We start from the raw sequence: 26,422 nt of genomic DNA, 5'->3' as shown, positions 1-26,422 counted from the left end.
CTTGGCATGTGTGTGTGTGTGTGTGTGTGTGTGTGTGTGTGTGTGCATGATCTGACCTCTGATGTTTGGTTCCTGATCCATTAATTCTCAGAAAAAGTATATGTGAAAAGTTTTAGAATCAAACCAAATATTTATTGTGCTCATTTAAGCTATATGCCTTCCTCGTCCCTAATATATTGATGAAAAAGTGGAATGAATTCCTCTTTCTCCTTAAACCTAAGCCCTCTTAAACCCTTTAGTGTTTTGGAAGAGTTTTTAAAATTGGCATTTTATTATTTTTGAACAGAAATTTTTTTTTTAATAAATTTATTTATTTTAGTTGGGGGCTAATTACTTTACAATATTGTAATAGTTTTTCCCATTGACATGAATCAGCCATGGGTTTACATGTGTTCCCCTTCCTGGACCCCCCACCCACCTCCCTCCCCATCCCATCCCTCTGGGTCATCCCATTGCCCCGGCCCTGAGCCCTTGTCTCATGCATCGAACATGGAATGGTGTTCTGTTTCACATATGATAATATACATGTTTCAATGCTATTCTCCCAGAACGTCCCACCCTCACCTTCTCCCTCAGAGTCCATAAAATTGTTCTATGCATCTGTGTCTCTTATTCTGTCTCGCATATAGGGTTATCGTTCCCATCTTTCAAATTCCATATATATGCATTAGTATACTGTATTGGTTTAAAAGTATTTTTTTGTAGTGCAGTAGGTGAAATGAGGTATGCCAACTAAGATTTTCTGTTTTCAGAGGAAGAAAAAGTGGCTTTTGTTAACTGGATAAACAAAGCCCTGGAGAATGACCCTGACTGTAAGCATCTCTTACCGATGAACCCTAATGATGGCAGTCTTTTCAAATCACTTGCTGATGGCATCCTTCTTTGGTGAGTTGAGCACTGGGTTAAGGGAGCTGTGTTCTTAACTGTCTCCACTGAAGAGCAGTCAATGAAAACTACAATTCAGTGAGTCCATTGTTTTTTTTGAAATTAGTTAACAAGTAGTACACAGTTCTTGAAGTTTTTATATTGCATAGAAAATTAAGTACAATATGTTTTCCAAGATTTTCCTTCAAATGCAATCTCTTACTTGGTATCTTTTTCATTTATTTTCTTAATTATGCCAGGAAACCTTTACCTCTCTGATGCATTTAATAATGTTCAAAGGGTTTCTTTTTTCTTATTTTGGCTGCATGTGGCATGTGGGATCTTAGTTGCCTGACCAGAGACTGAACCCAGGCCATAGCAGTGAAAGCTCTGAGTGCAAACCACTGGACTGCCAGGGAATTCCCCGGAATTTTTTTTTTTTTTCACTTATCAATAAGGAGTGTTGATCATTGACTAGGACTGAAACATGAGGAGCTATAATAGAAATATATATCTCATTTGTGCTTAAATCAGATTAATGTTTTAATTCAATCTTGTATTCATGGCTCTTTGTAATCTGTTTCTGCTTACTAGATTGTAAACTCTCTAAAGGCATATCTTTGTCCTTGATTGTGTGTGCTGAAGTCCCAGCATACTTCTTTGTAAAAACTAGATGTGTTTTATTTTTTAAGTTTATAAAAATACAGAAAATGTTCAAAAAAGATTCAAAAAAGAAAATAACCACCATGAATATTAACACCCATAAAAAGCTATTATTGATATTTTGGCACATTTCCTCAGCCTTTTTTCTGTGTGTTTACTTAAAAAGAAAAAACTACCCACAATTACAGGATATTAGTTTTCAAGACATCATATATAAAATATATCTTATTCCACCTATAATTCAGATCTCTTCCTCTAACCTTCAGAGGAAATTCCTATTATGAAATGAATGGGTGTTTTCTTATCTGTGTTTCATAATATAAAATGTATTCTAAAACACAGAAGTAAAATTTATATTAGTTTCCTTTAAAATGTGTGAATTATTGAAATTTTAGGTCAAGTCTCTGGCTCTTTATCTTTCTGCAACAACAGTAATTTTAATACTGTTGATACCACTTTATGAAATTTGACTTCTTGAGGATATTTTTGTTTTAAATTTCAGGCTGCTGAATGTCAGTGATCATTAAATGAAATACAGGCAAGATTCACATAAAGATAATACAAGACTGAAAAAATTAGAAAGAAATGCTAAGATTACTATTATAGTGAATGATGAATTTGATTTAGATTAGGGAGTATTTCTTAGATTTTTAAAATTAAATCCCTGAGATGAAGTCTATTTTAAATAAATGGATTATAACTTTTCAAAATTTAACTTTATTGTTTACTTGCAAAAATAAACTAAAAACATTTCTGAGTGTCTTAAACTGATTTATTCCCATTTTCTCTTTAGCAAAATGATCAACTTATCTGAACCAGATACAATTGATGAAAGAGCCATTAATAAGAAAAAGCTCACCCCCTTCACTATTTCTGTAAGTATTTGTCCTTTGCTGGTAATCATCTTACTATAATGATCATGGACCCCTTATGAATTGATCTTTAGGTCCAGGCAAAACCATTCATTTAACATACTTTTGGTTTCCTATAAAAACTAGATTTTCACTAAGTGAAAATTCAGTTGAATTTTTTAATGAAGAAATTAAGATTCAGACTATGTTGGATGAAATTTCTAAAGAAAATAGTATTCAGATTAAGTTATTGTAATTATTGTTATTTTTAATTAATGAATATTTGCTTGATGCTAGTGTTCTTGTTGGTTGAGATAAAAATACTCCATAGTTTTACCACATCTTTTACCATTGCACAAAATTTTAACTATTTTTTTTTGTATCAAACTGTTTTATAGTCAGCTTCTCTATTCAGATCTTGTTAAAATTCAGGAATTTATAGTCACCACAGTTTTCCCCTTAAAATCTCTGGCTCAATAGGAGAATATTATAGTAAGTACATTTTAGGTATCAGACACTGTCCTAAACACACCACATGAATTACCCTGTGACTTCTCCCAGTAGCCTTAAAGTTACTCTGATTTTACATATGAGGAAACCGAGGCACTGAGAGGTTACACATTGGATGAGCCATGATCCCAGTAGTCTAGCTCCAGAGCCCGTCCTTTAAGGAATTTTGTTTATATGTATTTAATTTTTTTTTTGGCTGCATGTGTGGGATCTCAGTTCCCAGACCAGGGATTGGAACCCATTTCCCCTGAGTGGAAGTACAGAGTCTTAACCTCTGGACTGCCAGGGAAGTCCCTGTATGCATCCTTTTAATCATCATGCTATACTGCCACTCTCCTGAGGTGGTAGTAATAAGCAACTAGTTAATGTGCAAATCACAGCTGTAGCTATTAAAAATGAGCTACTGCTAAGCTGTTTCCTTCATTTCTATTGGCAGGGTATAATTTTTGATTTTGCTAAGGTTGTTAAGTCTCTTCTATAAGGCAGCTACATCCTTTAGAGCAGTGGTACTTGGTTAGTCTCAGAATAAGGATTCCTCCCATTTCCTGTTATCCTGAAGAAGTATATAATTGGCTGTTGACTGACACGGCTTTCTTGACCCTCACTTTCCAGTAACGTTGCATGTTCCTAGCAGAAACTACTATTCTTGAAGAAGCTCCTTTCTGATTGTAATGGCCAGAAGTTTATTTTCTTTCCCATCTTGTGTCAGATGTGAAAGAAATACCTACCATCTAATACCTATCATTGTTGAAAATACTCATATTTATCTTTTTAGGATATGTGTCACAGAATTTTTTATGTTTCTGCATCTGAAATGCAACATCTCTTACTATTATATAAATTAATTTTTAATTAATTTATTAAAAATTTAAATATTGCTTCTAATACTCACATGCCATGCATTTGGAGAAAATAAAGAAAAAATGTTCTACAACTATTTTGCAATAACTATAGGATGCGTCTGAGGGGCTAAGTGTTTTATATTTCTATTTTTAAAGGTAGCATTCTTCCACCAATATAAGTAGGGTTAATAGTCTAGGTCTCTAGGATGCTTGAAAAAGAGTACTAACATAGAATGAGAAAAGACAGTCCTCTGGGAAGAGGCAAAATGTTATTGTGATTATTAAATCAGTTTTGTTTACTCAGTAATTTTAGAGCTCTGGGAATAGATCTGCCAGAAAGCTACCAGTTTCCCATGAAACTTTATCTCGAAGAAGCCTAATGCATTTGTAAAAGATTGTGATAGTATAGTTTTTCACCTTACGATGATAGGTTTATGAAGTATCAAGATGTATGAAAGAAGAGAAATATAAAAGGATGAAAATGATATACAGTGACTGTGAAATCAAGGGAAAGGGACAGATCAAGTAGCTAATAGCAGGATTCATTTATGATCTTGGAGACTGTCATCTCTCTTCCTACCCAATGTGTTACAGAGCTGTATTCTTTGGATTGTTTATCATTATTGGAAAAAATAATTATGTAAAAGTCTGAAAAATAGATGTCAATGATTTAAGGACCTAAAAGTCAGGAAACTAATGCAAGAGTAGGTACAGGAGATTGAATCTGTTCCTTATAAATGCAAAAAATCCATTGTAATTGATATACTCACATATATACGAAGTTGTATGTATATACTTTACCCTTACATATGTACACAAATGTACAAACACATGTTTAGTCTTCATTTCAATTATAGTTTAAGTAGTTCAGTTCAGTCGCTCAGTCGTGTCTGACTCTTTGCGACCCCATGAATCGCAGCACGCCAGGCCTCCCTGTCCATCACCAACTCCCGGAGTCTACCCAAACCCATGTCCATTGATTCAGTGATGCCATCCAACCATCTCATCCTCTGTCGTCCCCTTCTCCTCCTGCCCCCAATCCTTCCCAGCATCAGGGTCTTTTCTAATGAGTCAACTCTTCGCATGAGGTGGCCAAAGTATCGGAGTTTCAGCTTCAACATCAGTCCTTCCAGTGAACACCCAGGACTGATCTCCTTTAGGATGGACTGGTTGGATCTTCTTGCAGTCCAAGGGACTCTCAAGAGTCTTCTCCAACACCACAGTTCAAAAGCATCAATTTTTCGGTGCTCAGCTTTCTTCACCGTCCAACTCTCACATCCATACACGACTACTGGAAAAACCATAGCCTTGACTAGACGGACCTTTGTTGGCAAAGTAATGGCTCTGCTTTTAAATATGCTATCTAGGTTGGTCATAACCTATAGTTTAAGTAGGGAAAACATAAATCTCATTTGTATGTTGCAAATGGAGTAAAAGTGATAGTATGTAAAATAAGAATGAAATCTGAATAACAGATAATGCCTTTGTCCTTACTGACCCAATAAGTGTATAATAGAGCCCTCTAAAAAATGATTAACAAAAGTGGACTTATCTGGAATTGAAGCTTTATTGGAAATGAAAATTTGCAAGGTGAAATGAATGAAAAGAAAGAAAGGTTGCAGTCCCTATTTGAGACTGTTAAAACTGCCATGTTTGCTTGAGTCTTTTGTTAATATCTCTGTAAGGTAAGATACCCTATTTTACAGGTTAAGACACTGAAACACAAAGAGGAACAAGCACTTCTCTAATGTCTCAGTTGTTGGAGGTTCCCCAGCGTCCTTGTCTATCCCCACCAACACAGGTCTTCAGGAAGAAACGCTGAGCAGGAGGGGCAGTTGTCCATGACAGAACTTGGAGAACAACCTCTGTGTGGGGTTCTCCTGTTACTTCTTATTCTTCAGAATTGGCTCTAGACAATAGCAGTCATTCTAGTCCCTCATCACCAGTAGGGCAATACTGTATTTCAGTTCAGTCCATCAGTTCAGTTGCTTAGTTGTGTCCGACTCTTTGCAACCCCATGGACTGCAGCACACCAGACTTCCCTGTCCATCACCAACTTCTGGAGCTTGCTCAAACTTATGTCCATCGAGTTGGTGATGCCATCCAACCATCTCATCCTCTGTTGTCCCCTTCTCCTCCTGCCTTCAATCTTTCCCAACATCAGGGTCTTTTTCCAGTGAGTCAGTTCTTCGCATCAGGTGGCCAAAGTATTGGAGTTTCAGCTTCAGCATCAGTCCTTCCAATGAACACCCAGGACTGATCTCCTTTAGGATGGACTGGTTGGATCTCCTTGCAGTCCAAGGGACTCTCTCCAGAGTCTTCTCCAACATCACAGTTCAAAAGCGTCAGTTTTTCAGCGCTTAGCTTTCTTTATAGTCCAACTCTCACATCCGTACATGACTACTGGAAAAACCATAGCTTTGACTAGATGGACCTTTGTTGGTATTGTATTTACCAATTAGAAACCAGCATTTATTTGAGGAAGCACATTTTCACTCCTTATTTCAATCCATTTTTTGCCAATTACTTGTAAGTCATTTGCGATACTTGTAAAACCAACATCTCTGAGTAAAATTAACATCAAAAGCTGGTTCTCCATATGTCACCAACATAACCTGTGGATATGACAAAGCTGAGTTTCACTGCTTACAGCGGTAAGAGAAAACACCACCTACAAACGCGTGGCAGTGTCTTTAGGCTGAGGTTGGAAGTGGAGACTTGGAATTGTGGTTGAAGGTGGGTCTTTCACTGTGGGCAAGGGGAAGAAAGGGGATGGATGACTAGGTAAGGATCATGACACAGCAGTCAGGACTGGTGGAGATTGCAAGGGACAGATTTGCAGGTGAGGGAGTCAAAGAATCTCTAGAATATTAACTGTCTAGTGATGTTTTCCACTGAAGATCTTCCAAGTAGTGGCTGCAATGAACAAACAAATACTTTGCTGCCTTCTCCTAGAAGAGTAAAATCATGCCAGTAAGATAGACAAATAAGTGCAAAATCATGTTAAGATGTGGCTTCCTTATCGCTGTCCAGGCTGAGAGAAGCAGTGGAAGATTTTGGTTCTCACTAGTGGTTACAGTCAGTTTGGTGAAATTACATTTCTTTTGGCTACAGTACCATGATGTCAATGTAAGGTGTCACTGTAAAATTAACACTATTCCTGGAATCATTTTCAGTACAGTTCCTTCTCCAACATTCGGGGGAATCACAACTGGAGCAAACATCCTATATGTTCTTGGAAAAGAAGACAGAAAAATATTACTGGTCTAGCATGAATTGGTAGAGGCTGTCTCTTGAAAGTTAAATTGATTTGATTTAAGATAATTAAACATATCTGAAGGTATTAAAAAAAACCTTCTGAATATCTAGAAAATATTTCAAATTTACCAATAATATTGTCATATTTATCATGTTTATTTAGGTTGTAAATATATTGAAGAATCCTCTGGTTCTGCCTTCTTTTGGGAGAACTGCATTTTAAATGAACATTGCTTAATTCCACTACAAAATAATTTAATTGCAAATGCTTACTTTAATTACCCTTGACTGAACCCCAAGAGACACAGCCATTTACTTGCAGCTGAGCAAGATAAATTGCTTCTGCATATTGCAAGAGGAAGCCACTGAACTAATTACTCTGCTTTGTAAGACTTTGTGTAGCTTCTGGCTAATAAACATAAAATTTAAACAAACACGGGAGCAGGGGACCCTAACATGGACTATAGAAAGAAAAGAGGAAAAGACAATCTCTACTTTCTCCCAAAAGAAAATCAAACACAATTAACAATAAATCCCCTAGCTCTTAAAGTTACTTCTTAACTTCAGTGAATTTAAAGTCTGACTGTATTGATTATTTGTTGCCATTAAATGGCCTCAAAAACAATGCCTAGTAGCAAATGGTGTCTTTCCAAAGGGTGAAAAAGTGATTGGGAAAAAAGTCATCGCTACATACTGTGCATTTGTTCTTTCTAAGGAAGAAATTTGCAAAGGGAATAAAAAAAATAGCTAAAAGCCAAGTTAACTCTGAATTTTTCTAATCCATTGTCTTTTCCAATTTGCTGCCATGTGTTGTCCCAAGCTATTTTGTTGTTGTTGTTTGGTGATTTTTTTCCTGTACATTTGTGTTTCTGGTCACTGGTACAGCATTGATAGATAACAACTAAAGGAAAAATTAATATTAATTACACATTGCTTTCAATTAAGCTTTTAGATTAAAATTAATGGCATATTTGGATAAAAAAAAATTTGAGTTACTTGCCTCTACCCCCGCCATTTTATTCCCTTCTGTCACACTGAGTGGATCTTAGTTCCCCGATGAGGGATCACACCTGCCCCCCTATATTGGAAGCACGAGTCTTAACCTCTAGACCACCAGGAAAGTCCCTCTAACCTAGCCTTTACCATGACGGTTGTGAAATTGTTTCAACTCCAGCACTTCTCCACATGCAGCAGTCATTTATTATTTGTCATTCTTCTGTAACCCAGAGACCTCTCTTTTCTCTCTCTCCTTCTTTCTCCTTTTCTATCACTGATATGGACTTAGGCATTGCTATTTTTTCCGGCAGCTTGATTCGTTAGTGTTCTTGATTATTTTGGTACTTAAATCATTCCAGGTTTGGCCATAGAGAGCACCTTCAAGGTGTTTTTTTTCCCCTTTTTTTTCATTGTTATAAATTACACATAACATAAAATTTACCATTTTAGTCATTTTTTAATGTATAGATCTGTGGCATTAAATTCATTCACATTGCTATGCATTCATCAATAGCATTCTTCTCCAGAACCCTTCTCATCTTCCTAAAGTATAACTCTATACCCATTATGTAATAATTCCCCCTTCTCCACTCCCCCATCCCCTGGCTATCACCATTCCACTTTCTGTCTCCATGAATTTGGCTACTCCAGGTACCTCATATTGGAATCAGACAATAGTTATTTTTGTGTGTGTGTGACTAGCTTATTTCACTTAGCATAATGCTTCAATGGAGAAGGAAATGGTAACCCACTCCAGTGTTCTTGCCTGGAGAATTCCATGGGCAGAGGAGCCTGGTGGGCTACAGTCCACAGGATCACAAAGAGTCAGAAATGACTGAGCGACGTTCACTTTAATGTCTTCAAGGTTCACCCATTTCATAGTATATGTCAGTATTCTCTTCATTTCTAAAGCTGAATAACATTCTTTTGTATGTCTACACTATATTTTACTTATCTGTTTAGGTCGATGGACACTTGGATTGTTTCTACCTTTTGACTTTTGTGAATAATCCTGCTATGAACATGGGTATACAAATAATCTAAGTCCTAGCTCACAGTTTTTTGAGTATATACCTAGAAGTGGATTTGCTGAATTACATGGTGCCACCATACTTTTCTCTCAATTGTGTCTGACTCTTTGTGACCCCAAGGACTGTAGCCTGCCAGAATTCTCTGTCCATGGAACTCTCCAGGCAAGAATACTGGAGTGGTTTGCCATTCCCATCTCCATGGTATCTTCCCGACCCTAGGATCAAACTCGGATTTCGTATTGCAGTCAGATTCTTTACCATCTGAGCCACTAGGGAAGTCCCAAAATGACATGGTAATTCTATGTTTAATTTTTTGAAGAATTGCCATACAGTTTTCCATAGAAATTCCACCATTTTATCTTCTCACTAGGAATGCACTAGGGTTCCAATTTATTCAGATCCTCTCTAACATTTGTTATTTTGTTTGTTTTTTTAATAACAGCCATCCTGATGGATATAAAATGGTATCTCATTGTGGGTTTGATTGACATTTCCCTAATGATTTCTCCTTGATCATCTTTTCAGGTGCTTACTGTCCATTTGATATCTTCTTCAGAGAAATTCATGTCCTTTGCCCATATTTTAATTAGGTTGTTTGGTTTTTTGTTGTTGGGTTGTAGGTGTTCTTCCTCTGTTGACATAATCAGAGCTCATACTCTTAATAATAAATATGTAAAAATAATATGTAAATATATGTAATAACAATATGTAATAATAACAAATAATATTATATCAATATATGTTATAATATATATTATTAGTTAATAATAAATATGTAACTATATAATATGTCAGGGAATGATTTAGAGTAAAATAAAGAATAACGAGTGCCAGCAAAGAGTGTGGTGATGTGGTAATGCTTGTTATTTCATGTAGAATAATCAGAGAAAGCCCTTTGTTGCATTTCAGCAGTCTTAAAGGAATTGTGGATATTTGAAGAAACTGTTCCAGGCAGAGGGGAAGACAAGTTCAAAGGCCTTTTAGACCTGGAACAGAGTGAGTGACAGGACACAGTGGGACATAGAGGACATTTGAAGGGTTTTAAAGCCAGGGAACGTGGTCAGGTTCTTATTTTCCCAAGATCACAGGGTACTTAAAGTACCTAAGTATAGGTGGATTGTAGAAAGTAAATCTGAGTATGGGTGTTAGGAAGGAATTAAGAAACTTGAAGAAAGACAGTTTCCAGAGGTTTTTAGAAGGTGAAATTACACAGCAATTGCTCACAGGCTAAAGGAGGCCAGAAGACCAAGGATTCTGCTCAGATTGCATTCTTAGGAAGAAAGAAGGCAAGAATGAAGGTTGGGCCTATGGACCAAAACAGAAAATGAAGGAAAACCTAGTTTTAACAGAGGATTAGAGGGAGACTAGGGAAGTATGGCCAGAAAATTGCTTCAGTTTTGGACACATGGACTTGGAGGTACTTGTGAAACATCCAGGTGGACATAGCCAAGTGTGTATATCGGTGTAGAGCTTACAGTGGGGGCTGGGCAGAAGTGTGGCCTGGAGGTAGGTTTGTGAAAGTCATTGGCATATAGAGGTGATATAAAGTACTAAGTATGTTTAAAAATCTTAAGTTTTAGCACCGATTGTTTATTTACCTCCACAACTTGTTGACAAGAGTTTAGAAAGTACTTTCTCATGTTTATTTTTCTTTGTGGCAATTTAGGAAAATTTAAACCTAGCCCTGAATTCTGCCTCAGCCATTGGTTGTACTGTAGTCAACATTGGGGCACAGGATCTCACAGAAGGAAAACCTCACTTGGTCTTGGGACTTCTCTGGCAGATAATCAAAGTTGGTCTTTTTGCTGATATTGAGATTTCCAGGAATGAAGGTAAGGTCATCAAAAGTATTTGCTTCTCATTGACATATATTTACTGTGGGAAGAATTTATACATCATTGTTTTCCTCTAGCTCTGATTGCATTGCTAAAGGAAGGTGAGGATCTAGAAGAGCTAATGAAGCTATCTCCAGAGGAATTACTGCTGCAATGGGTGAACTACCATCTGACCAACGCAGGATGGCCTACCATCAGCAACTTCAGCCACGACATTAAGGTTCATATTTTAATGCTCAGATTTGTGACATTAAAAAAAGAATGTCAAAACACATGTCAAATTTGTTTGGAATGTCAAATGGGGTTTAGAAGTAAATTAGAACTGAAGTTTAATTCTCAAGGACACAGTATAGAAAATGAAATTTTGCATTTCTCCATCTGAGGTGATACCCCACTTATAGTCACAAAGTCTTTTGCTAAAAAAAGAAACCAAACTGGTTTGTTGACTTGTAATAAGAAATACAGCTGGGGAATTCCTTGTTGGTCCAGTGGTCAGGACTTGGTACTTTCGCTGCTGAGGACCCAGGTTCAATCCCTGATTAGGGAACATAGGTCATGCAAGCCAAGCGGTGTGGCCAAAAAATAAGTAAGTAAATTAGAAAAAAGAAATACAACTGGTTGTAAAAGGAAAGAGATGCTAGCATTAGCAAATGAAAGCATTCTTTTCCATTTTCTGTGACACTGATAGACTAAGTTATAATAAGGATATCAGTCTGTTAGAGTGAGAATTATATCTGTTTGCTAGACTAGAGGCCCTGGTGGGCATAACCTGTTTCTTACTCTTACTTCCGCTTTGCCAATAACCAGTTAAGAGGAAACCAAGGGGACTCCCCTGGTGGTACAGTGGATAAGAATCTGACTGCCAGTGCAGGGAACATGGGTTTGATCCCTAATCTAGGAAGATCCCACATACTGTAGAGCAACTAAGCCTGTGTGCCACAACGACTGAGCCCATGTGCTGCAACTACTGAAGCCTGTGCTCCTAGAGCCAGTACTCTGAAACAAGAGAAGCCACCACAATAAGGAGCCCGCGCACTGCAACAAAGAGTAGCTGCTGCTCACTGCAACTAGAGGAAGCCTGTGCACAGCAATGAAGGCCCAGTGCAAGCAAAAATGTAATTAATTAATTAAAAAAAAGGAAACCAAAGTATCTGAGGGCATAGGGTATCAGTAGACAGAAGGAGGTCTTCAGGCTTGTGTCTGAACCAAAGTAGCTTGAAACCCCATCCCTCCCCATCTCCACCACCCACTGGAGATGCTGATGCTTAGCAGTGTAAACAAATGAAAGAGGTAAGGAAGGGCAATGAAAGAGTGTAGGAGACAGCGTTGCTAGAAGCTCTAAAGTGTGAAACAGCGTAGTGCATTCAGGATCCTGGAGTAATAAGTAAAGGTTGCTAAGTTATTGAATAACTCATTCTTTGAAATGAAGGCAATTTCTTCAATGAGTATTTTTTTCCTAAATCCAATGGTGATTTTATTCACTTTTACAATTCTGTTTTGTTTCTTTCCTTAAAGGATTCAAGAGCCTATTTTCATCTGTTGGATCAGATTGCACCTAAAGGTGACCGGGATGATGGACCTGCCATTGCCATTGATCTTACAGGATTTAGTGTGAGTATAATTTTTAATTAAAATTAAAAAAAATTTTTGTAAAATATGCACAGCATAAAATTTAGCATTTTAACCATTTTTAAGTGTACAGCTCAGCAGCATTAAGTACATTTGCATTATGTGCCATCATCACCACCTTCCCCCTCTGGAATTTTTTCCTCACCACACAGTAAAGTCTATAGGCATTAAACAATAACTTCCCTTTCCCCTCTCTCTCAAGCTCCTGGTAACCACTGTTCAACTTCATACCTCTATGAATATGAATAGTGAGTAGAGTCATAGAATCCGGTTCTCTATAGGGGCATTCCCTGGTGGAGTCCTCAGCCTTTCATTAAACTTTGGTTTTTATGCTTTTCAGAAGCTTTTTTCTGTGCCCTAGGCTCCAAATTTCCATGCTAAGCCATCTGGCTGTCATGAGTGAAGAAAGGGAATTACAGGATCCTAACACTGAGTATGTATAGAATCAACTTTATACCCACCTATATGTCTCTGGTGCAACATCACTGGAACTCACTAGGGTGCTTTTGTAGCTGTGACAGTGTACAAGGAAAGGGAGCAACAAGCTTTTAATGGATTCATAAGCAATCAGTTATCATTTCTTCCCATTTATATTTGGTAACACACAAAATAAAAGATGGCAATTCTAGTATTTATGATGTAGAAAGGACTGATGTAAATCCTTGCTCATCTAACAAATTTCCTAGGGAAGTCCATTTTTTTAACATAAGCTGTAAATACCAGGGTTACATCTAAATGTTAAAATCTGATCAGATTACAGTTTGTCTAAAAATCGATTAAGTGCTTAAAGTGTAACATCCAAGTTTAGTTTTAAAGGCAATTCGAGTCATCACTAATTAATTATATTTCACATTATTATAAAATCTAAAAACTCAACATTGCAAAATTATGCAAAATTTGCAAATTCGCTTGAGTTCAAATATTAGGAACTGAAAAAAACTTACAGAAAGTTTCAAACTTATTCAAAAGTGAACAGACAGTATACTGAACTACCATGTGTTCATTCCTCAGGTTCAACAGCTATCAATGCGTGGTCAGTCTTGTTTCTCCATTTATTACCTACCTATTTCCTTCATCTTCCATATTATTTTGAAGCAAATTCTAGACATATTATCATTTCATCAATAAGTATTTTAATATGTATTTCTAAAAGATAAAGACACTTTGAAAATATAACCATAATACCTAAAAAAATAACAGTAGTCTGTAATATAAAATGATTAATCAGTGTTGACATTTACAGTTGCCTCATAAATGTCAGATTTTCTTTTTATCATTTATTTGAATTAAAATCTAAATAAGATCCACGTATTATGCCTTGTTCATGTCTACCCGAGGTGCTTTTATTGTTGTTTAATAACATTGAACTTATTGGTTTCTCTGATTTCAGTTACATTTTATTTACAACTCTGGTGCACAGAATTAAATAAATCTTAATCTTTGGTCATGATATACTCTCATCATGGGTCCATGCATGTTTTTATTTACATTTATTTTTCTTTGGTAGTTGTTTGTTGTATTGAAATTGTAAGAAGTTCATACAGACCCTCAATCCGACAAGAAGGCTAGGACTTTGACATCAGATTATATTAAGCTGTGTAGTTCTTCCCTGTCCCATCTCTCTGACTGCCTTTAATGTGATAATCATCGTCTTTATTCTTATGCTCATTGTTCTTTTGCTTTTATTTTAATACAATTTTCTTTCAACTAAGTGTATTTCTTACAGATTTAAATGTTTCATTTTATTTTTTACTTCATATAAAGTTTATCATGTTGTACTTAAATTTCTGGTACTTATTTTGAGTATATTATATTACTAAGAGTCACTCCTATTGTTGTATGTTCTTGTGTGACTATTAACACAGTTTCAGTTTTCATCTGCTCTCCCGTTGATAAGCATTTGGTTTGTTTCCAAGGTTTTGCATTTGTGAAAAGTGCTGTTCCTTCTGATTTTAGTATTTTTTTATATGTATCCCAACTTGTTTTTCATTGAGAAAAGAATACACTGGAAATATCAGAGTAGATATCTTTTTATTAGTACCATTTGTTAGTAAGTCTCTTGGCCAGAAGGCACTCTAATATATGGCCCTGAACAAGTTACCTATAATTTAGCCAGTAGCAGCTTACTGATAGGATATTTGAGAGTTTTGTTGAGTACTTTAGCCTTGAGGATGAAATACTCTTCTGATTCCAGCAAGAAACTTCAGAGAGTTGTTCTTACTGATTTAAAAGCAATGGGGAAGTTAATTTGGAATTGCTGTGCATCCTGACCTCCTTTTGAGCCACCCGTTGATTTATTTCCAGAAAAGTAATTGCTTATAAATATGTATATGAATAATAAATTATGCTAATCAAAGGTTTAATCTTGACCATTTTTGTTTTATTTTATTGTTTAGGAGAAAAATGACTTGAAGCGTGCTGAATTCATGCTTCAGGAAGCAGATAAACTGGGTTGCAGACAGTTTGTTACTCCTGCAGATGTGGTTTCAGGCAATCCTAAACTTAACCTGGCTTTTGTAGCTAATCTGTTTAACACGTACCCAGGCCTCCACAAGCCTGATAATAATGACATCGATATGAATTTATTGGAAGGTATGCTCTTTCTGCCTTTAATTGATTCACTGTGTGTATCTTTTTATGATATCGTCCTACTTCACCGTCGGAGGTAGGGGATTGTGGAGGGAGATGTAGTTGACTGTGTGCTGGCGTGTGCGTCCATTAAGAAGTTAAAGAAAATTGTTGTTCATTTGGGTTTAAAGCAAATGCTGAGGTAAATCTTACTTGTCTGTCATTTCTCCATAAGAGTTTAGTGAAAACTATCGTACATTTAAAATATTCTCTTAAATGACTACATAATTCCACCACCAGTATGTACAATGAAATATAGCTATTGAAAAAATAATTATTTGTAACTTTTTCCTCCTTTGAAAGTTTCAGTTTGACTCCAGTATTGTTCTCTTTTTTCCTGTTTTTAGTTCACTTGAAAAAATTTACAATATTCATTACTTGTCTTGTGTGTGGGCTGTTGTTTTCTGTCTCATAATTTATAATACTTTCCTATTTTGCTTCATGAAATGCAGATTTGACCCCTCCTAATGTAGGTACTGTATTTAGTAATTTCCATACTCTATAAATATATTCATTCTGAATGTGCTTTTTATCAGTACCATTTGTTCTTTCTATCTGGGTTGATATTTTTTGCATTGTTCATGTTGTGTTTTTGTTTTTTTTTTTAATCTGTCTTAATATGCCTAAAGAATGAAGGATGACAAGCAAGAAACAAATGAAACTTAATTAGAACAGCAGGCCAAGACTTGATTAAGTAAACTCTGTATCTAATTTGCCTTCTATAATTATGGGATAGTGGAGTTGTAAACATGTTAGGTAGGGATCAGTTTTGACAATTGTATGTCATGATTTGATGGAAAGCCTTCATCCCTCTGCTGCGAATAAGCACACTTATCTTTTATCTCAAGAATCTCTGAAAGGATTGATTTAGGATCTATAACATATATCCTTTTGTATTACTTAGCTATGTTACATTTACTAAATGTCATTGATGCTTCCAATATATGAATCATCATAATGACAAAAACATGCTCAATGTCTCGTTCTTTCTCATCTGTTTCAGCCTCTCTCCTTTTCCTCTCATTCTCACAACTACTCACATGTACACCAAGACCCACATTCGTACTAGAACTGAAAGTAAAAATAGTGGCAGCAGTAGTGGCAGTTATCAGAGGTAGGGACTACTCCTACAATAGCCTTGATAGCTGCCCTGGTTCTGAGGTGAGGATTCTTCCTGGTGGGGAGAACTTGACACTTTAGGGTTCGTTGTCTCACATCACCCATCTTACCCCCTTCTTCGCCTGTGAGACAGAGTGACAAATTAGCCTTATCATCTTTTTCTCTTTGACTACCACGACCAGAGTTCCAATGTCCTAGTCACTTTATAATGACAGCTTTTTGGTTAATGAAGGAAGCTTCAGATTTAACAAATATGTTGTTGGAGGACTACGATTTTACCTCACTCTTTCTGAGATGCAGTAAAATAAAGATTGTGTTATCTACATAGACATATAACTGAGAGGCAAGATAGATTAAGAAATGTTGATTTTTCAGCAGAGAAATTTAGGGTGAGGGGTTAGAACTTTTAAAAAAACTAAAAAGGGAGATGGCTATGTTTTTTTCATCAGTCTGGAAAATTTCAAAATTCCTCTCTGCCTTATAGAAGAAGGCATTGTTTAGAGTGGCATATTAAAAATGACCTGCTTTTTATAGTCACTGAATTCTTGCTGGATATCTTTTCCAACTTGCTCGCTCTCCTATTTGTCACGTTTGAATTCTTTTGCTGGTGTTCAGCATGCTTTTGGAATTTTTCAGTGTGAACAGGATTGCTAAATATTTCCATTAGTATTTACTTTATTTATATAAAAAATACTGGGGGAAGTATTTATCAGTCATCTTTATTTAGAACATATGTATGTCCTGATATATCTGCCAAAAATGAATTTGACTTTGACTGTCATTGGAATTTTTTCCTCTGTACTTTAGTTTTTGTAGATCCTTATGAAATTTGAAACTTGACCTTATCTTCTTCATATTCATGTATTAGTATGTCCTCAGTGGCAAAGAATTTTATCTGTATGGAATTAAAGAAAATTAAAGGCCCAGTTAAATAATAAATCTTCATATTAAATTGAGCCAAATATGGGGGCTACAGATACAGAGACCATCTCAAAATTTATTTGTGGTAATAGAAAATACATAGACCATGGAATTAGACTTCGTCTAAATCATGGTACCCCAAATTTAATAACTGAGTACCTTTATGAGCCTTGGTTTTCTCACATATAAAACCAGACTTAATAATAATACTTATTTTGAAGAATTCCAGAGCAAGTTAAAGTGACCTTTCATTAATAAACAAATTTTGTGTGCTCAACAATGGTCAGGAAGAGGAAAACAATATACCACTTTAGCCCATGTAGTGAGTGTTCAATATAGATTCTTTTCCTCTTAGTAGCCTACTTTTGTTATTTTCTCTAAACTTTTATCAATTGCAATGTCAATTTAGTCCTAAAAATGAAGAGTTTTTCTCTCTTTTATATCAGCCTTTAAGATTTTACTTCCAAGATTGCTTTAGTTGTCTGAAATCCAGACAACATTTCCAGTCTGGAATACATATGTTTTTGTAATGCTTTACCATGACTCCTGCGCAAATGCATAGTGCTTCTGGCCTTGAGCATTTATTTACCAAGACAACTTGAAGTGGTAGTAGATAAATAAATGCTCACTTTTAAAATCTCTCTTACTTTCCAGGTATCAAAAATTAAAATAATGATATAATTAGTTTAGAGCAATAGGAAGAAACAGAAAACACTGAAGTCTATAATAGTTATAGAACTCAATGAAAATGCAAGTTTAGTGTCTTGTGTCATCAGGTCCAGCAGAAATTGGAAATTATTTTAGTAAAAATTAAACTGTTGTTACACTATTGATGTTTGAAACCTTAAAACATAATTTGGATTTTCCTAGATGAAAATAATGTAAAATTTCTCTAATTACTAGAAAAAATTTATACATATAGCAAAATAAGAGAATGTAATAGAGAAACAACTAAAAGATAAATTCAAGTCACATGCATCAAGCTTTTAATCATAGTATGTTTACATTTATGTCACTTCCAGGAAAGTTGAAATATTTAATTTGTACCCGTTTCAGTTCAGTTCAGTCGCTCAGTCGTGTCTGACTCTTTGTGACCCTATGGACTGGAGCACGCCAGGCTTCCCTGTCCATCACCAACTCCCAAAGCTTGCTGAAACTCATGTCCATCGAGTCGGTGATGCCATCCAACCATCTCATCCTCTGTCATCCCCTTCTTCTCCTGCCTTCAATCTTTCCCAACATCAGGGTCTTTTCCAATGAGCCAGTTCTTCGCATCAGGTGGCCAAAGTATTGGAGCTTCAGCTTCAGCATCAGTCCTTCCAATGAATATTCAGGACTGAATTCCTTTAGGATGGACTGGTAGGAGATCCTTACAGTCCAAGGGACTCTCAAGAGTCTTCTCTAACACCACAGTTCAAAAGCATTAAGTCTTCAGTAGTCAGCTTTCTTTATGGACCAACTCTCGCTTCCATACATGCCCCTTTTAATAACTCCCCATACAAGGCAAGAATGAGTTCTAGGAGTAGTTAAACTTTGTTCTTTTCAAAGATTCTCATATCAAGTTATGTATTATCAAATGACTGTGGCAGATACAACAGATGGATCAGTTACCTTTTATGCAGACCAGAGGAAACAAAATTTCAGCAAGAAATTATATGGCTATATAATTGAATAAAGCAAGAATTAAAGCAGATTATGGGAAAGGCTTTAGATAAGGGTATTGAAAACCACATGAAAATGCAAGGGGCAGTCAACACAAAAACCAGAATCTTTTAAGGTTTACCAGGTTTGGATTTCTGTTCTGGATGTGTAGGTTTACTCTATGTGTTACTCAGTCTGAAGAAGACTGCAAGGATGATGTGACAGGAATAGGCCCCTGGTGCCCAGATGGTCAAATGTGATCAATTGTCCTGGGGATCCCCTATGAACCAAAGTTCAGATGGTGACCTGGACTTGTCCATGTCTACAAGTGATGAGAGGTATAAATGTTTCCATTTTCAAGAGTCTAGTGATGAGAGGTAGGCAAGGCCATTCCATTGTCCCCTACCTTAGCTGAAAAACAAACAATAATATTTCTAGATGGTCCCTTAGGACAATCTGCAATGCTGGGGATGCCTAAAAGATAGATGTGGCCAAAAGAGCCCCCATCTCTCTCTGCCCACACCAGAGCCCACATTCCCCTTGCGGATGGGGTAAGCACTGCTATGAAGGGGATGCTCAAGGACCATAGGTAATCACAGGTTAAACAATACTGCCTGCAGGAGTTACTTCTTGAGGTGATCTTTGAGGTCTAGTGACTTACTATACTATGATGAAATGTGTCTTTTCGCACTCTGTATGGGGGCTATGTCCCTTATGTGTTTTCTGTAGGGACAATCTAAAATAACCCAGGAAGTCTGTAAAATAGTTATAGCCTCTCATTGCTTGTTTTTATATTATCTGTAATCCCCTCTCCCCTTCATTGCTGTTTGGTATGATGAAAATGTAGGTTTGTGCACTCAGACACTTTCCTGTGTAAATCCATAATCTGTACAGATTTAGAGATACCACACTGGGAAAGGTAGAGCTTTTCTATTTCTGTTTAAAGTGCTAATGTTACCCTAAAAGGTTGTTTTATTAATTTTTAGCCAGTCCCCTTTGCATGAAATCATAACTACAGATAGGGCCACAAAGGTTTACCTGTTACTTTTCTGAATACAGAAACTAATGGCTCAATAATTTACAAACATCAAGTAAGGGACTCTAGATGAAGACATTTAGAAAGCAAATGGAGACTTTCTAGACAGGGGAAAGAGAGCTTTGGTGGAAACAGATTTTTTTTTCTTCCCTAAAAAGATTGTATTGGAGAAGGAAATGGCAACCCACTCTAGTATTCTTGCCTGGGAAATGCCATGGACACAGGAGCGGTGGGCTACAGTCCATGGGGTTACAAAGAGTCAGACATGAATTAGTGACTAAACAACAAAAAAAAGATTGTTGTATCATAGGAACCATGGCAAAATATGTATGACCAGTTTCTGCCTGCCAGAATGGTTTAAAATGCAATTCTTGATTCCTTTTTTGTTCTGAGTCATCAGTGTAAACTTGTGTCTACTTTAGGAGAGAGCAAGGAAGAGAGGACATTTCGGAACTGGATGAATTCCTTGGGAGTCAACCCATATATTAATCATTTGTACAGGTAAATATTTTATGTGTTTTAGCTTTCTGGCCAGAGTACAACTTTTCTAGCTTCAAACTGTAGGTGTGTTTACATGAGAATATTTTGTAAAAATCTCAAAATTTTTAGCCAACATTTAGAGTTTCAGAATCCTGAGGATTGGCAATACACTGGATTTTAATAGGAAAGTATTATTTGAAAAGATAATATTATGATGTTATTAGTTATAATTTTTGATATAAATTAGTAAAGATAATTCATCTTGCCTTTTTATAATTGCTAGTCAGGAAAATAATAAATTATTTCAAGTTTAACAGATTAGAAGAACAGTAATATTAGTTGCTCTTATTTCATCAGTGTTCATCATTATAATTCTCATTTTATTTATTTTTGCCCCAAACTTCAATTATCCCATAATTTGTTCTGAATACTTTTTTCTAATTTGTAGAAATAACTTTGTTTCCCTTAGTACTTGTTGTTTGTTTTATTCTTTTTTTGTTTAAAAATGACAACACATTATTGACATTGGTAGGATTAAGAAAATATTTTACTGAACCATTTCCTGTGCTCTCTGGTAGTGCAAATAAGGTGTCTTTCTAGGTGTAGATGAGAGGAAACCATCCTTCTCCATTATAAGATCTACCTGAGCATGCCTAAAAATGCAAAAGAACTCAGCTCCAGCTAATTGTATATTTTCCTAATTAACTAAACCTATTAATAATTTACACACCAAGGAAATGTCTTAATGAACAATAACTGCTTTTATTTAAATATGAACTGAAGATTAATACCACAAAAGACCATGTTCACTGGATGAGATTTATGGTGTAGTTATTTCTTGGTATATATTCAAAATAGTCTTTAAAATCAGTATTGCCTGGTTGTGGTACCTAGCTTTGATGTGATAGACTTAAATTTCATAAAGTCTTTAATAGGAGTGTGTGAATTCCAACTGGATGACAAGAGATATATGTCTCTTAGACTGGAACTTCTCAGAGTAGTGGCGCAGTAAAGAACTCTAATACTGGAGGTAAAGAGGGATGCTAATTAAGCTTATTCTTCTAAAGCGATAGCAGTTTAATAAGACTGCAAACTCTATTGCCTTATTTATCTTTCTAAGTGTGATATCTCACTAAAAATCCTTGACTCAGAACCCTCAGGTGAAATATTATTTTTCTGAACCCATTGAATATTGCCACAATTAAAAGGCAGAAAATACATAATTCAGAGATTCTCAATTTTTCTCTTGTGATATACTTGTTACTTGATGTAAATATCTAATATGATACTGCTTTATCATTACTTTTGTACTTATAATAAATAAAGAAATTTTCTTCTCAAAAAAAAATAGGTTAGATCTTTATGGACTCATTTGAAAGAATGTCTACAATATATAACTGAGAGAACATAATGATATAATAGGACTACTATAATCTCATTTTTATTTTAAAGTTGAGTATATACATATATGTATTTGAATTTAAAACAATCTAGAGGGATTAATACCAAACTGTATACAACCTAGAGAGGAGGGTTAAGGTAGTGAGGAGACTTAGTTTTCATGTTAGTAACTTAAATATGGTTTTGGAGGGTTTTTCTTTGTTTTACAATAAACATGTAGTTTCTTTTTAAATTAAGAAGGACATTTAAAACTAGGAGATTAGACTTTATTGAGATTTCATGGTAGCTTCATAAATGTCAGGAATACTAGAGTTCTCTGTGGTTGGCAGTGGAGAATAATTGACCAATTTTTTTTAGCTAAAGATGATTATTTTTATTTAGTTCCTGAACTGATAGCATAGGGTTTCCAGGTATAGGTAATTTTTGGAGGGGTAAGGGAAGTTCAGAAAATTCTCAAAAATCACCTTAAAAAGAACCATCAGGATATAGAATAACAAGAACCAGAGGTCTAGTTGGCACCAGAACTATATGTCCATAAATTTGTGTCTGGGTCATATTCCTAAACCAACCCCTAAGTGATTAGCTCCCCACCTGCAGTATACCAAACCCAACCTAAACCAAAGCAAAATAATCATTTAGATTGTTTTTAACTGAAAATTCTCTCCTCTCAGGTTATTAAATATATTTTAAGAATTACTAGCCCTAGAATTTTTCTATGACAGGTTGGTTCTAGAACACATCTGGAAATCGTTTCAACTCTCTAGGCCTCAGTTTCCCTATTTGCGAAACATGAGTATTAATACCTTACTACATAGAAATAAGAATGAATTCCTTTAAAGTAAAAAACAAAAAAAAATTCATGAAGTGAGATTTCAGAACCTATACAACTACTTCAGTGATTTATTTTTCATACAACTTTCTCCATGTGCTGATAGATGACTTAGCTCTTGATTACCTTCATCAAAAGAGGACTCTTCTTTTAAGACAGGAGGACTTTCTCTCTCCTTCACTCAGTGCAGGGCACAGCCCCCTGCATGGCCATATGGTGTGTGCTCAGAGATTCAAAGTAACTTTAATATGAACCTTAGCAAAACAGAGCTCAATGAACAAGCTGTTGAAGGAGAAAACTCATGTAATTCAGTATGGAGTTAGCAATTTAAAAATCAGTCACTGTCGCTTTATGTCCTTACCATACAGAATTGAAAACAGATTCAATAGACATACTCTGGGTGCCTCAGGAGAACATGTTTTTCTGAATCCCAAGTAGTAGTATTTTTACTTCAGTAACTCCTACTTTCTCCTAAATTCCTTCCTCTTAACCCTCACTGTTTAACATGAACAGCTTCCTACTGAGTAGCTATTGTGATTTTTATGTAATTATTTTTTAAAGTTTTAAAAATCAGAATATATAAGTAATAGATGAACTCATTCTCACTGTACAAGCTTCAGGAAGTATGTAAGTATGTAGAATAGCAACAACAAAAAACCATGATAATCCCATCTTACCCATCCCATGTTCCTTTTTTTCCTGCCCAGAGGTAATGGCTATGAATAGAGGTATTTAAACACTACTAACTCTGAAAATATTTTTAATATTTTAGATTAAAAGATTAAAATGCATTAATATAATTAAAATATATTTAATAATATCTTAAATAGAAATATTTTAAAATAATATTTTAAATAAATAAATAACTCCCTTTGGCTTTTTTAAACTTAGTGTGTTGTATAAAGCTTTCATGTTAGTATATAGGGATCTACCTTGTTCTGTCTTATGGTGGTCCAGGAGTCCAGGGTAAGGTTAATTTACTTAACAGCCCCTACTGTCAGGCATTTAAATTGTCTCCAAATTTATAAATACCATGGGAGTGAATATCCTTGTACATATATCTTTGTACACATTTATCAAAAAAAATTGGAGTTTCCTAGATTAGAAGTTCTGGGTCAAATGATCTATTCTGCCTGCCATTCTTTAAGCATTCAATAGTCTTATTGTATTTTTATAGACATAAGCCCATCTCCAGTGTGCTTAGTAAAACCAGATCATACCAACATTTCGTCTTCCTTCATTTTCTTTTCCTCTTGTCTTAGTGACCTTGCAGATGCATTAGTCATCTTTCAGCTCTACGAAATGATCCGCGTGCCAGTTGACTGGAGCCATGTCAACAAACCTCCTTATCCTGCTCTTGGAGGGAACATGAAGAAGGTGAATGAAATAATTCCCATGGATCTGTTGTTATTGTTCTCATATAAAACAGAGGACTTAAGAGTTTCATAAAGCTTAGTAAAGTGTAATCTGTCCCCACAGAGTCATCCCAAAACGTGTTATGATTATTATCCTTAATATAGGTGAGCTTTCGTGTTTGATGAAGCTAGTCCTCCAAGTCAGACACTTTGTATAACTACAACTTTAGCAAGTTGTAGTACTTAATGTTCTTGGGGATGCATCATCCATGAATTCCTATTTTATAATCGCCAAAACTTGCCAGATATTACTGGCTATTTGTTAATATTTTCAGTAGATATTAATTGATTACCTACAACCTGTACATACTGTACAATGCAGGATATAAAATAGAACAAGTCATGGAGCTGGTCCTCAGGAAACCCTAAAGAAATTAGATAAGATATGTGTGCATGCCTGCTAAGTCCTTCAGTTGTGTCCAACTCTTTGTGACCTCATGGACTGTAGCCCGCCAGGCTCCTCTATCCATAGGATTCTCCAGGCAAGAATACTGCAGTGGTTTGCCATGCCCTCCTCCAGGGGACCTTCCCGACCCCAGGATCAAACTCACATTTCTCTCTTACATCTCCTGCATTGGCAAGCAGGTTCTTTACCACTAGTGCCATCTGTGAAGCTCAAGAAATGTGTGCAAATATCTATAATACAATGCAGTGTAGACAAAAGTGAATATTACGAGTTCTAAGGAAGACTTTGACAGATCACAACAAACTGGAAAATTCTTAAAGAGATGGGAATACCAGACCACCTGACCTGCCTCCTAATAAATCTGTATGCAGGTCAAGAAGCAACAGTTAGAAATGGACATGGAACAACAGGCTGGTTCCAAATCGGGAAAGAAGTATGTCAAGGCTGTATATCGCCACCCTGTTTATTTAACTTATGTCACAGTACATAATGAGAAATGCTGGTCTGGATGAAGCACAAGCTGGAATCAAGATTGCTGGGAGAAATATCAATAGCCTCAGATATGCAGATGACACCACCCTAAATGGCAGAAAGTGAAGAAGAACTAAAGAGCCTCTTGATGAAAGTGAAAGAGGAGAGTTAAAAAAAGTTGGCTTAAAGCTCAACATTGAGAAAACTAAGATCATGGCATCTGATCCCATCACTTCATGGCAAATAGGTGGGGAAACAATGGAAACAGTGAGAGACTTCATTTTGGGGGACTCCAAAATCACTGCAGATGGTGACTGAAACCATGAAATTAAAAGACACTTGCTCCTTGGAAGAAAAGCTATGACAACCTAGACAACATATTAAAAAGCAGAGACATTACTTTGCCAACAAAGGTCCATGTAGTCAAAGCTATGGTTTTTCCAGTAGTCATGTATGGATGTGAGAGTTGGACTATAAAGAAAGCTGAGCGGCAAAGAATTGATGCTTTTGAACTGTGGTGTTGGAGAAGACTCGTGAGAGTCCCTTGGACTGCAAGGAGATACAATCAGTCCATCCTAAAGGAGATCAGTCCTGGGTGTTCATTGGAAGGACTGATCTTGAAGCTGAAACTCCAATACTTTGGCCACCTCATGCAAAGAAGTGATTCATTGGAAAAGACCCAAATGCCGGGAAAGATTGAAGGCAGGAGGAGAAGGGGACAACAGAGGATGAGATGGTTGGATGGCATCACTGACTCGATGGACATGAGTTTGAATAAGCTCCTGGAGTTGGTGATGGACAGGGAAGCCTGGCGTGCTGCAGTTTATGGGGTTGCAAAGAGTCGAACACAGCTGAGTGAGTTAACTGACTGAAGGAAGAAAAAGCCACAGGCTACACTCATCATGAGAGGGTTCATGCCAGAGGTGGGTTTGGAGTTATGCTCTGAGAAATGGATAGAATTTTGTAAGAAGGAGACTGGAGAGGGGGCTGATGGGCAGGAAGAACAGTTTGGTTATAGTAGAGGATGCTGTTAGGTAAGAAGTGAGTGTGAATGCTAAAAATTTGGATTGAAGCCAATGGTGAGAGCTTTGAATGTAGGAATAAAAGAGTTTGGGTTTTAAATGGGTAAATACTGGGAAGCCATTAAATGTCTGTGAGCGGAGCAGTGACTTGCTAACAGTTGATAGGAGAACATCTGGCAGGTGAATGGTAAAGCAGCGCTTTTCTTCAGTGTCCGTCTTCCTCAAATACGGGATCTGTGGTGTCCTTGGTGTTCAAGGTTGCTATGTTGAATTACTGCTTTAATGTTCAGCTTTTCATTTCTACCTTCTGTATCAAGTTCATTTGTTTTTCAAAGTACAAGTTTGTAGGACTTTAAAATTTTTATACTTTCATTTAACTTTACCCTTTCACTTAAAATGATGTATATATTTTAAATATTAATACAAATTAATGGACTCAAATTGCTATAACTTATTAGTATGGCTACTGTGAAATTAACCTGCAGTCTCATGAGTTAAAAATTATCTCTAGTGAAATATAATCAATGGAACTATAACCATATTCCTGGATAGATATCTAAATATTATAAAGATA

General features: G+C 36.1%; 1 protein-coding gene and 2 long non-coding RNA genes across 8 annotated transcripts in view; 1 reads left to right on the top strand and 2 right to left on the bottom strand.

Moving 5' to 3' along the window:
* PLS1 (plastin 1) overlaps nucleotides 1–26,422 on the top strand; it is a 141,268-nt gene that overhangs the window by 97,064 nt on the left and 17,782 nt on the right. For all 6 annotated transcript variants that reach the window (XM_081569565.1, XM_081569563.1, XM_081569561.1 and 3 more), the window contains 8 exons: nucleotides 753–885; nucleotides 2,321–2,402; nucleotides 10,682–10,847; nucleotides 10,928–11,070; nucleotides 12,366–12,461; nucleotides 14,876–15,071; nucleotides 20,247–20,325; nucleotides 23,797–23,911. In XM_081569565.1, the coding sequence (XP_081425691.1) occupies nucleotides 753–885; nucleotides 2,321–2,402; nucleotides 10,682–10,847; nucleotides 10,928–11,070; nucleotides 12,366–12,461; nucleotides 14,876–15,071; nucleotides 20,247–20,325; nucleotides 23,797–23,911 (1,010 nt within the window). The remainder of the gene's footprint in view (nucleotides 1–752; nucleotides 886–2,320; nucleotides 2,403–10,681; nucleotides 10,848–10,927; nucleotides 11,071–12,365; nucleotides 12,462–14,875; nucleotides 15,072–20,246; nucleotides 20,326–23,796; nucleotides 23,912–26,422) is intronic.
* Nucleotides 5,279–9,135, bottom strand: LOC145538121 (uncharacterized). Its single transcript, XR_014076647.1, has 2 exons — nucleotides 9,059–9,135; nucleotides 5,279–6,964 (listed from the first exon to the last, which is right to left on the bottom strand). It is a non-coding gene; the product is annotated as an uncharacterized LOC145538121 (long non-coding RNA).
* LOC145538124 (uncharacterized) lies at nucleotides 16,930–24,509 on the bottom strand. Its single transcript, XR_014076649.1, has 2 exons — nucleotides 23,755–24,509; nucleotides 16,930–17,121 (listed from the first exon to the last, which is right to left on the bottom strand). It is a non-coding gene; the product is annotated as an uncharacterized LOC145538124 (long non-coding RNA).

Source organism: Giraffa tippelskirchi, chromosome 2 (assembly GCF_054371585.1).
Source record: "Giraffa tippelskirchi isolate mGirTip1 chromosome 2, T2T-mGirTip1v1.2.pri, whole genome shotgun sequence".
Lineage (NCBI taxonomy): Eukaryota > Metazoa > Chordata > Mammalia > Artiodactyla > Giraffidae > Giraffa > Giraffa tippelskirchi.
The sequence above is the reverse complement of the archived record's forward strand: the minus strand, read 5'-3'. Positions and strand labels throughout refer to the sequence as shown.